We start from the raw sequence: 11261 nt of genomic DNA on the forward strand, positions 1-11261 counted from the left end.
CAACATACTCAATTTGATTTCACAATTGAGTTCCGATGAGGGCATGGTGTATGTCAACCTTAATCGTATATTGTGTGAGGTAGAAATGTTACTTCCAATACTAAAGAATAAAATGTTCTTATGAGAAGGTATTTTTTTCGAAATATCTATCTAGAATATTCCTCGTAAGTACTACCTTCGTCTTAATTTTATGTGATTTTCTCACTTTTCAAAAATATTACTAACATTGACAGAGAATGGCATAGCCATTATTAATAGTGTTATGTGACACTTAATCATCGTGCAAGTAGCCAGGGGGAGCTAACCCATTGAGTACGGGTTCGACGGAACTCAGTTGCTTTGGTCCAATTCATGTACTCCTATTTATTTTAAAAATTTCATTGAATATGTATAAATTATTAATTTAGAACTTAAAAATTTAAAGAAAATTAAAATTCCGAACGCATAAGTTTCAAATTCTGACTCCGCCTCTGCAAGTACCATAATAAACTAGTACCAATACTGGTAGTAACTATGATAAAGCATTATTAAGTGAAGAATTGCCTCCCTCGGTTGCATTAGAACTGTCCCTGTTAAGGTTTTCTGGTTAAGTTCAACGCTCCATCACATTCATTTCTTTTTTAAGTGAAATTATTGTACCAGCACACAATAACAATAGTATATAATAAATGTGCTTTATACTATTGAAGGCTGAGACAAAAAACCAAACTTTCACGTGCGTTTGTCTATTGTCTACAAAGGGGTGGGTCCTGTCCCTTCCCAATCTGATGATTTGATAGTGTCTTTTGTCACTAGTCTTTGCAAATTCACCGACAATTCACTTTGATTCACCCGCTGTACCTTTTTATTTACCACATCGTCTTTTTGCTTCTCTGAACTTTTGTACTACTATGTCGTTTAGATGCTTTTTTTAAAGAAAATATTTTTCGTTAAAATTTAACTTTCTTACACGGAAAATATTATTTTATTAAAGATATGTTTTCTAGATACAAAAATCATGCGCTGAAAAATTTTACAAGTCTTCTACAAGCTTAATTCGGCCTACCCTTGTCAAAAAGAGATTCACATACAAAATATCTTTTTTGTCTCAATTTATATTTAATATTTGTATAACAGAAATGGTCCAAAAATACCCCTAAACTTTACAACTAGGAGCAAATATACCCTCCGTTAAAAGTTGAGCCTCTTCATACCCTTGTCGTTACTCAACTGAAGCACAAATACCCTTTACCCAAACGGATGACCACTAAAAATAATTAAACTTATTATTCAGCACCTTTTTGCCACGTAGACTCAGTTACCAGCACCCCTACTTAATTTACTTACCAATTATTAACCCCTTCCCCTCGTTTGTTTTTCCCCCACAAAATCAAAAGCCCCTTTATCATTTTTCCCAATTTTTGCTGCTTGGGTTCCCGAACTAAGGAGGCTTCCCACAAGATTTCTTTGAGAGATTCAGTTATTCCATGAAGCTTAGTAGCTTTTATACTGATAGATTGCATTGTTGAAAATATTTTCATTTGAGTGGGGGTCGGGTTGTAAAAGCTATATGAAAGTGTATGGATTCGCTTTTCGTTTGTATAGAGGAACACATGATAGAGGTGTTTCTGCTAAAATTATCTGGTAAAAATGATAGTTTAATGTATAAAGGTGTGTCTTTTTATGATTTTGTCAGGTTCTTGTTGGTCCTATTTTGGTCTGCTAATTTTACCGTTTTTTAATTTGATTACTCTATTCTTTTCTCATAACTGAAGTAGTCCATATGTATTTGTTTGTTTCTTCTTTTGCATGTGACTACTTCCCAGGATGATTGGCAAAGTGAAAATTATTTTCAATTATGGGGGTCACTTGGTCATTTCAACCGAGTTAGGGTACAACAAGAATCTGGTGCACAAGTGAACTGATTTTGATCCTGATTTGTTATCTGTTCGAGACATTAGCGGAGAGTTTACCTCTAAGCTAGGGTTTAATTAAGTTAAGCAAGTGTTGGTGATAGGCACATCTAGCAAGTATTATATAGTTGATAATGATGATGGAATGAGGTCACTACAGTGTCTTATTTCTTCTCAATTTAGTATTATTAATTTCTTTGTTGTTGATGATTATGAGCTTGACCTGACTACATTTCACTCAATATTATACATCACAAAGAAAATCATGATGTAGATGTTGCTACTGTTGATGAGTGCGAGCTTGACTTGACTTCCTTATCACCTAATATCATACATGACAAAAGTAATTTTGATGTAGAAGTTGTTGTTGTTAGTGTGTGTGAGGAAGGAGATAATTTGTTTGAATTTGGCGCATCTGACTATGATGAGTATAATCCTGAGGAACTTGAACTTTTTAACCAAGAGAGGAGAAGAACTGTAAGTGGTAATCTAGAAAACTTTAAAGAATTGGAGTTGGTCATGACCTTCAAGGATATGAAAGAAGCAAGGCAATTCATCAATTTCTATGTTGTAATTAATAAGAAAGGATTGAGGGTTAAGCAAAGTGATTCAACCAGATTCAGGTATTTATGTGCAGATGGATGCCCTTTTATTTGTCTTATCTCTCGGGATAGAAACACTCAGGCGGTTAAAATTTAAACTTTAAAGTCAAAACTCACTTGTGATGATGCTTTTAAGACAAAAGAGTTGATTCTGCTACATTAGCTCATTACTTCAAGAATAAAGTCCAAAACAATCCCAAGTTTAAAGTTAGTGAAATGAGGGGAGGAACTTAAAAATGGTTTCAATTTAAATGTGTCCAAATATAAGCTGAAAAGGGCAAAAAGACTAGCTTTGGAGAAATCGGAGGGAAGCTTTCTTGATGATTATAATAAGCTTGAGGTATATTCCCATGAAATTAAGCAAACTAATCCTGGCAGTGATATTGTTATAAGCATATCAAAGGAGGCCTTGTTAGAGGAAAAGAGAAGAATCTTGAGAATGTTCATATGCTTTCATCTTTTGAAGCAAGGTTGGGAAAATGATTTGAGGCCTTTTATTGGTTTAGATGAGACTTTCTTAAAAGGAAGGGTTAGGGGTCAATTGTTGGTTGCTATTAGCCAAGACTCCATGAACCATTTTTATCCAATAGCATGGGTTGTGGTGGACAAAGAAAACAGCACGATATGGACCTGGTTTATGGATATGTTGAAGAGGTCATTAGACCTTAAAGATGGTGCTGGAACGACATTTATTTCATATATGCAGAAGTGAGTCATATTTTAGTTTTTTGGATTAGTTTAAGTCATATTAATTCAGACTTCAACTTTATCTTACTTTATTTTGCATTTATGGCAGGGACTGTTAAATGCTGTGTCGAGTGTATTGCCAGAAGCACATCACAGGTACTGTGTTAGAGATGTTGAGGCTAATTGGTTTAAAAAATGGAGTACTGATGAAATGAAAAAATAAATGTGGTGGTGTTCTTGGAGCACTTATGAGAAGGAATTTGAAGACCAGTTGATAAAATTGGGAGATTTATCTGAAGATGCTGCAAAAGATATATTACATTACCCACCAAATGCTTGGTGCAGAGCTTTCTTTGATACAATGTAAGAATATGATGGTGGATAATAACTTTACTGAATCATTCAATGCATGAATTTTGGAGGCTAGAAGCAAGCCTATCATCAAAATGCTTGAAGAAATAAGGATCAAGGTAATGAAAATGTTGGCGAACAATGAAGTGAAAAAGACTTGGAATGCAAACTACAGTCCACAAGCTATGAAACTATATAGTGATTACATACAAATTTCCTCATATTGCAAGATACATTTTAATGGTGATCATGGATATGAGTTTTCAGAAGGTGAAGATAGACACACTATCAATCTGGAGAGGAAGATATGCACATGTAGGATATGGGACTTGGGTGGAATACCATGCCCTCCACGCAATCAAGGCCCTGATGTATGAGTAGGTGGATCCTATAACTGGAATAAGTTGGTGGTAAACTAAAGAGGCTTATATGCTGACATATAAGGAAAAGATGCAGCCATTGAGGGGTCAAAATTCTAGAAATTTGATCCCTCTCAAGACATGAAGCCACCTGATATTATGAAAACTATTGGTAGGCCCAAAGTTAAGAGAAACAGGGAGCCGGATGAGGCAAGGAAAAAAAAGGAGAATGGAGTCAATCAAGAAAGGGGACTCAAATATTTTGCAGCAAATATGGTGAGCCTAACCACAATGCAAGGGGGTGTGATGTCGCCCAAACTCACACCTCAAATATAGGTTGTGAGGCGGTCGAAGCAATAATTAAAATCCAACGCAAGTCGGGGTCGAATCCACAAGGAGTTAGATTTTGAATTAGGTATACACCTAGACTGATTGTATGATGTGCCTCAAATCACACTTTCACATTTTATATTGTTTTTTCTACTTCTACTTTTAAGCTATTCATTGTAATTGTAGAGCTATGAGACAATATTTTTTGTTTTGGTTGTTTTTCAAGTTATGAAAGATCTAGGGTTGCGAACTCTACCTAGTTAGTTACCTAACGGATTTAGAGCTTTAGGGCATGTTTGGTTTATGGGATACAATATAGAAATCACACTCTATTACTCACTCTATACCTCTCGGTAGTTTGATTGATTTTGCTCGATTTGGCTTTCTCAAGTCCAAACGAGTATTTCACAAAGCAAGTGATAAATGCTCTAGTCGGATCTTACTATCTCTAGGTTCGACCCTTTAATTGGGGCTATCAATTTCTTAAGTTCACCCCAGTTCCTAGTTAGCCAAGTTTTTCTAGACTTAGTCTCTCTTTCTCAAGTAGAGACTAAGTCAAATAGGCATTAATCAATATTTGCAACCATCAATTCTCAAATTCAAGCAAGAATTAGGCTAAATATCATACACTCAATCATAAATAAGCCCTAAATCAATTACCCATTAAGTACCCATACTAGGGTTGGGTCACAACCCTAGCTAAGGGTTTAACTACTCATGGAAAATGAAGAAATTAAAGAAGAAACTAAGATAGAATTCATAATACTAGATTAAGGTAAGAAATTCTAATGTTTAAAAGCTAATCTAGTACAATGTTACCCACCAGTTTGGTGAGACTGTCCACTTCGATGTTCTGTGCTCGAGGTATTTGATCGAGCCGGCATTCATCGAACTCGGGTAACAGTTGCAGATTTCAGCCTGGTATTTCTATAGTTGTTGTTCCTTGATTAGGAAAGTACCTGTGACTTGATTGACGGCGAGTTGTGAGTCGCATCATAGGACTACTCGTTGTGCTCCGTACTGGAGTGTCAATTTTAATCCTGCAATCACGGCCTCATACTCGACCTCATTGTTAGTCATATCAAAGCACCGTATGGACTGGCGAATTATTTCGCCTGTTGGGACCTTGACCACGAGTCCCAGTCCAGATCCTGAAGCGTTAGAAGTGCCATTGTTGTACATAACCCATAGGTCGTGAACTTTGGTGGAAGTATTGGCAGCTTCCCTTTCGACTTCGGGCATTATTTTTAAACTAAAGTCGGCAACGAGGTCGGCAAGTACTTGCGACTTCATCGCCGTTCGCGACTGATAGGTTATATTGTGCGCGCTCAGCTCTATGGCCCATTTTGGCAATCTATCGGATAGTTCGGGTTTGTGCAAGATACTCATTAGAGGAAAGGTTGTGACCACTGAGATGGGGTGGCACTGAAAATAGGGTCTATGCTTTCGTGAAGCTATGACCAAGGCTAGGGCTAGCTTCTCAAGGTGGGGATACCTCGTCTCCACGTCGAGCAAGGTTTTGCTAATATAGTAGATTTGCGTACCTTTATTTTCTCTGACCAGAACTGCACTTACCGCAACATTGGACATGGCCAGGTAGACGAGGAGACGTTTTTTGGGTTTCGCCTTAGCAAGTAGTGGGGGCGAGGACAGGTATGACTTTAGTTCCTTCAAGGCGTCGATGCACTCGGAATTCTATTGGAGTCCGTTGTCTTTTTAAGTACGATGAAAATTTTGTGGCACCTATCAGAGGATCGTGAGATGAACCTCGACAGGGAGGCTATACGGCCGGTCAGCTTCTATACTTGCTTCTTACCGGTCAGTTTTTCTAGTATCCCCTCTATAGCCTTGATTTGGTCGGGGTTGACCTCGATGCCTCGCTGCGATACTAAGAAACCGAGGAACTTCCCCGAGGTTACACCGAAGGCGCATTTCTCAGGGTTCAATTTCATGTCGTACCTCCTGAGTATGTCGAAGGCTTCTCTCAAGTGGTCGATGTGGTCTTCCTTTCTTTTCTACATGACCAACATGTCGTCTATATATACTTCTATGGTTCTGCCAAGTTTATCCTTGAACATTGTGGTTACAAGCCTCTAATACGTCGCCCCTGCATTTTCCAATCCGAACGGCATAACCCTGTAGCAGTACGTCCCCGTGGGTGATGATAGTGGTTTTTTCTTGATCTTCTTCCTCCATGACGATTTGTTTGTAGCCCGAATAAGCGTCTAGGAAACTTAATAGCTCGTGCCCGGCCGTTGCGTCGATGAGCTGGTCAATATAGGGGAGTGGGAATGAGTCTTTCGGGCAGGCTTTGTTCAGATCAGTGAAGTCTACGCACATCCGCCATTTCTCATTTTTCTTTTTTACCATGACCACATTGGCGACCCATTGGGGATATTTTGCCTCTCTGATGGAGCTGTTCTTAAGCAATTTTTCCACCTCCTCGCGGACAGCTTCATTTATCACGGCATTGAATTTTTTTCTAACTTGCCGCACTAGGGGGTGGAATAGGTCGACATTTAGTTTATGTGTTGCTATCTCCTTCAGGATGCCTGGCATATCTGCATGGAAAAAAGCAAACAGGACTATGGTATTTTTTAAGAACTGGCGGAATTTACCTAGTTCTTGGAGTTTGTGGCCGATGAAAACTTTCTCGATGCGGTTGTTATCATCGAGTTGGACGGGGTCGAGATCGTCGATGGTTGATCCCGTGGCTTCTATATATGATTTTGGGTTCTTTGATAATGTCTTTCCCTTCATCACCGTCCGACCCCGACTTCGTTAATTACTATGCTTCCTCGGCTTTGCCCTTCCATTGTTAGGTGTATGTGCAGTCTTGGGCGATGCGATAGCACTCTCGGGCAGTGCGTTGCTCTCATCGGATGTTGTATACTCCCCAAGGGGTGGAAAATTTAATGACTTGATATAAGCTGGAGGGGACGTCTTTCATGGTGTGTATCCAAGGTCGACCTTGATGGCGTTGTATGCCGTATCCTGATCCATGATGTGGAATGTGGTCTCCAGAGTGACACCGCCTGCCAGGACGGGCAGTGTTATTTCTCCGGATGTCCGCTCGACTGCATTATTAAAACCTGCCAGTGTGATGTAGCGTGACACTATCCTATTCTCGAGTCTCATTTGTGCGAGAACTCGAGGGTGGATGATACACGCGTCGCTCCCATCATCAACCATAATACGTTTGACAACAGTGTCTAAGATGCGTAAAGTAATGACAAGAGCGTCACAATGAGGGAAAACCAAACCGTGGGTATCCGACTTATCGAAGATGATACTCTCTTCGAGTTCATCATACCGTTCATGAGTGATCGATCGTTTGAGTTTGTGGGTGGTGGTGAACTTTACGCTGTTGATTGATGCGTCGTCGCCTCCTCTAATGATCATTTGAATGGTTCGAGTCGGGGAAGGTGGTTTGGACGGTCCCTGGTGGTGTTCACGTCCTCGGGCGAAGTTGGCTCTTCCCCGATCGCTCATCAGCTCTTTCAAGTGCCCTTGGTGGAGCATGTTTACAACCTTAGGGAGATACAGTCCTCGGTTTTATGACCCCACTCCTGGTGGAATTCGCAGAGGGCATTTGACTTTCTGGTGCTCGGGTCGGATCTCATCTTCTTCGGCCATTTCACCCTTGGGCCGAGCTTCTCCAGTGCGTAGACTATTTCTGAAGGGGAAACATAGAAATTGTGAGCAGATAACAAAGGGGGCATACCTCTCTCACTTCGGTGGGTTCCTGTTCGTGGCCTGGATGGGCCTTCGTCATGGCGTGGAGTCGGCATGAGAGCGCTTTGACGTAAGGCTGATGTCTCTCCCGATTGGGTCGGGGTCCTGCTAGATCTCTCATGTTGTTGTTTTTTCGGTCCTTCTTGGACTCCATCTGGAGTGAGTTCAACCGTTGGGTAGGTCCGTTGAGGTCGTCTTCGTCGGCTCTTACCCCGGCACAGTAGGCGTTATGTATCTCGTCCCAAGTGGTTGGAAGGTATTTCATGAGACGGCTTAGCAACTTCCTGGTCGCCCTCGACCCACTTCTACTCAGCCCATTTTGGAAAGCGGCTACCGCCATCCCTTCAGATATATTTGGAAGGGTCATTCTTACATGGTTGAATCGGGCAAGGAAGTCTCTGAGTCCCTCGCCAGGCGATTGCTTGATGGCGAATATGTCATTTACCCTCGGCTCTGCTTTCTTAGCCCAGGCATGGGTGGTGACGAACTTGTCTGCCATCTCCTCGAATGTTTCTATGGAACACGCAGGTAACTGTGAGTACCAAGTCAGCGCTCCCTCAGTTAAGGTCTCACCAAACTTTTTCAGCAATATGGACGACACTTGTTCTTTGGCGAGGTCGTTGCCTTTCACTGCAGTGACATAGTGGGTCACATGATCCTCAGGGTCCATCGTGCCGTCATATATTTTTAAATACGGCGGTATTTTGAAGGTTTTGGGTATGGCGTATGGTGCAGCCTCGTCACTGTACGGCTGTTCCACGAACCGGCCGGCGTCCCATTTTGTGAAAAGCTTTGGTGCACCCGGTATTTTGTCTACCCTTTCTTGATGTTCTTTCATTTGATTGCGGAGCATTTTGTTCTCGTTCTCTATCTCCTCCATCTTCTTCAAAATGACTGTGAGGGTGTCGTTACCTGCATCACTAGCATTGTGAGTAGTACCTGTGACAGGGGGCGTGCTGCTCGTCAGCTACTAATGCAACGCAAACGCTTGCCTCCTCTCTGTTCGGCCTTTGAGTGAGCTTGTCGAGGAAGCTGGTTAGCGTGTTCGCCAACCACGCCTCGAGTAGCTTTTTCACTGCCGGTGGTGTCTCTTCTGTTGTGGATGTAGAGTCCCCTTTAACGTGCGAGGTCGTGATGCTACCGTGAGGAGGGGGCGAGCTGTTTCGCCTGGGAGAGGCATTTGGTGTTACATCTTCGCCATCCCTTTCATTTGCTTCGTTAATGGTGTGGAGGAGGTTGGTGGTGTGGTGGGCTATCACTTTCCTCTTTTCCTCTCCGTTGCCTGCCATGTTATATTTGTGCAGACAGAGGAGTGTATAGGTTTTTTGCGTTTTTTTAGATTTAGAAGAAATTAAAATTTTAACTAGAAAGTCCCCACAGATGGCGCCAAGTTGTTTGACCAAAAAGTATGAAACCTTTTGTTAAACCAATTAAACAAGAAGATAATAGGTAAATCCTAGTTAAACTTAATAGATTCTAGATCTAAACGTGTTTATACAAGTAACGTGAAAATGCGTTTAAACCAATTTAATACAGTGGGTATTAAATGATGTTATTACTAGTGAGTGGAGGAACAATGATAAGCAATAACTATATTAAATGGCAATAAATGTAAATAGAGAGAATGATTCACCCAAATATTGAATGAGGTGGATGATTCTTCTCTCTGATAATGATGTAAGACAAATGAAAATTTTTATTTTGTGCCTCACACAACTGACACTAGTTGTGTGAGGTCTATTTTTTGTCTCACAACTGTGTGGGTCCTAGAATTTTGTGGACCCATATGTATAAGATATGGGTCCACAAATATGTGAGATAAAAAGAGGCCTCACACAACTAGTGTAAGTTGTGTGAGACACAAAATAAAATCACTCAAGACAAATGAATGTAGGAATATAGGGGGCTTTCTTGGATCTGATGCGAAAAAAGATGGGATAAACAGCAAATCGAATCTTTATGGAAAGACAATGTTTGTATTTCTCTTGAGAGTCAACTTTTCATAAGAGTTCTTATGATATTGAATCTTACCTGCTTTTTGCCTTATCTCACCTACTATTTATATGGAATATTCCCAAAGAACTCTAAAAAGTACAACAGGGGAAATATTCAATGGAATATTTCCTTTGAAAGTTCCAAAACTATACTAGCCATTACTTCTGTTCCTACTGCTCGGCCTCGACCCTAATGAGCCACTCAATGGCTCATTCTTGTCAACCGCTGATCGATCTCGACCAAGCCGCCCGTGTCGAGCTGCAGTTCTCACGCTTGATCACCTCCTCGTGCCGAATTTTCTCGATCGGATTTCGGCCCATACAGACGTATTAATTAATTCGAAAATAACTTTTACTCTAAAATAGTGGGATTTGTTATCTCATATAAAGGTGGAATAACTAATTGCATAAAACAAGTAACATAATCCTGAGATTACTTACACCAAAGATCAATCCACCCTAGCATGGCGGGGTAAAATGAAATTGGAATCACCTCACGGTATGGTAAGCGGAGAAAAGAAATAAAAACAAGTGCTTTTGGAGATAGAGAGACAACGACGGATCGAAGTCTTGACTAGTCCTCAGTAATAAGATTTATTGTGAAAGCTCCTTTTCCCAATATATTTTTCGTTTTTCAGTCTAAAAAAATTGAAGTAAAAATCAGATTGGGACAGCTGATGTTATAAATGAGGGGAAACAGAGAATTGATGGCACTTATAGAAGAAGACAACATAGAAACGAGACACTTGAAATGATAGAAACAACTGAAAAAGCAGACACAAAAGCTCAAACGTAGAACAATCATAACAAAGCAAATGAAAAGTGAAGGAAAAAGGAAAAAATTATATATGGCAGTTTGTTGATCAGGAAATTGTCGCTGGGGAAGGAGGTTTGTCGATTTTCTCGTTTAGTTACTTGGAAAATCTGTCAGCAGTTAAAAGCAAATGACACATCTTTCTTTCTTCGTTTTGTTTGAAGTGGAAGAGACATGTCTTTCTGCTTCAAATAGGCAAGAGACATGGTTAATGGGAAAGATACCATTGAGTCTGTTTAGATCAAGAATTATAAGCATTAATAATGACATATAATTTGCTACACATGAAAAATAATATTATTAGTTTTGTATAGAGTAGAGTTATAATTCACTTTCTATAGAAGCAAATCCAAAATTTTAATGTTATGAGTTCAGAATTTTTAAGCAAATCCAAAATTTTAATATTTATACTTGTGTTTGCCTATTCGTGAGATTTTTCTCTCGATATTTTGTACTCTCTTTTTATATAGTGGATCGCTCGTCTCCGCTGTGGACGT

The 11261-nt window shown here is 40.1% G+C and overlaps 1 protein-coding gene across 1 annotated transcript; it reads right to left on the reverse strand.

Moving 5' to 3' along the window:
* Positions 1-7167: 7167 nt before the first annotated feature.
* On the reverse strand, positions 7168-8836 carry LOC109245017. The gene is made up of 2 exons (XM_019412186.1): positions 7946-8836; positions 7168-7752 (listed from the first exon to the last, which is right to left on the reverse strand). Exons 1-2 carry the CDS (start codon positions 8834-8836, stop codon positions 7168-7170), a joined length of 1476 nt encoding a protein of 491 aa, XP_019267731.1.
* Positions 8837-11261: the final 2425 nt, after the last annotated feature.

This window comes from Nicotiana attenuata, unplaced genomic scaffold (genome assembly GCF_001879085.1).
Source record: "Nicotiana attenuata strain UT unplaced genomic scaffold, NIATTr2, whole genome shotgun sequence".
NCBI classification, from domain to species: Eukaryota; Viridiplantae; Streptophyta; class Magnoliopsida; order Solanales; family Solanaceae; genus Nicotiana; species Nicotiana attenuata.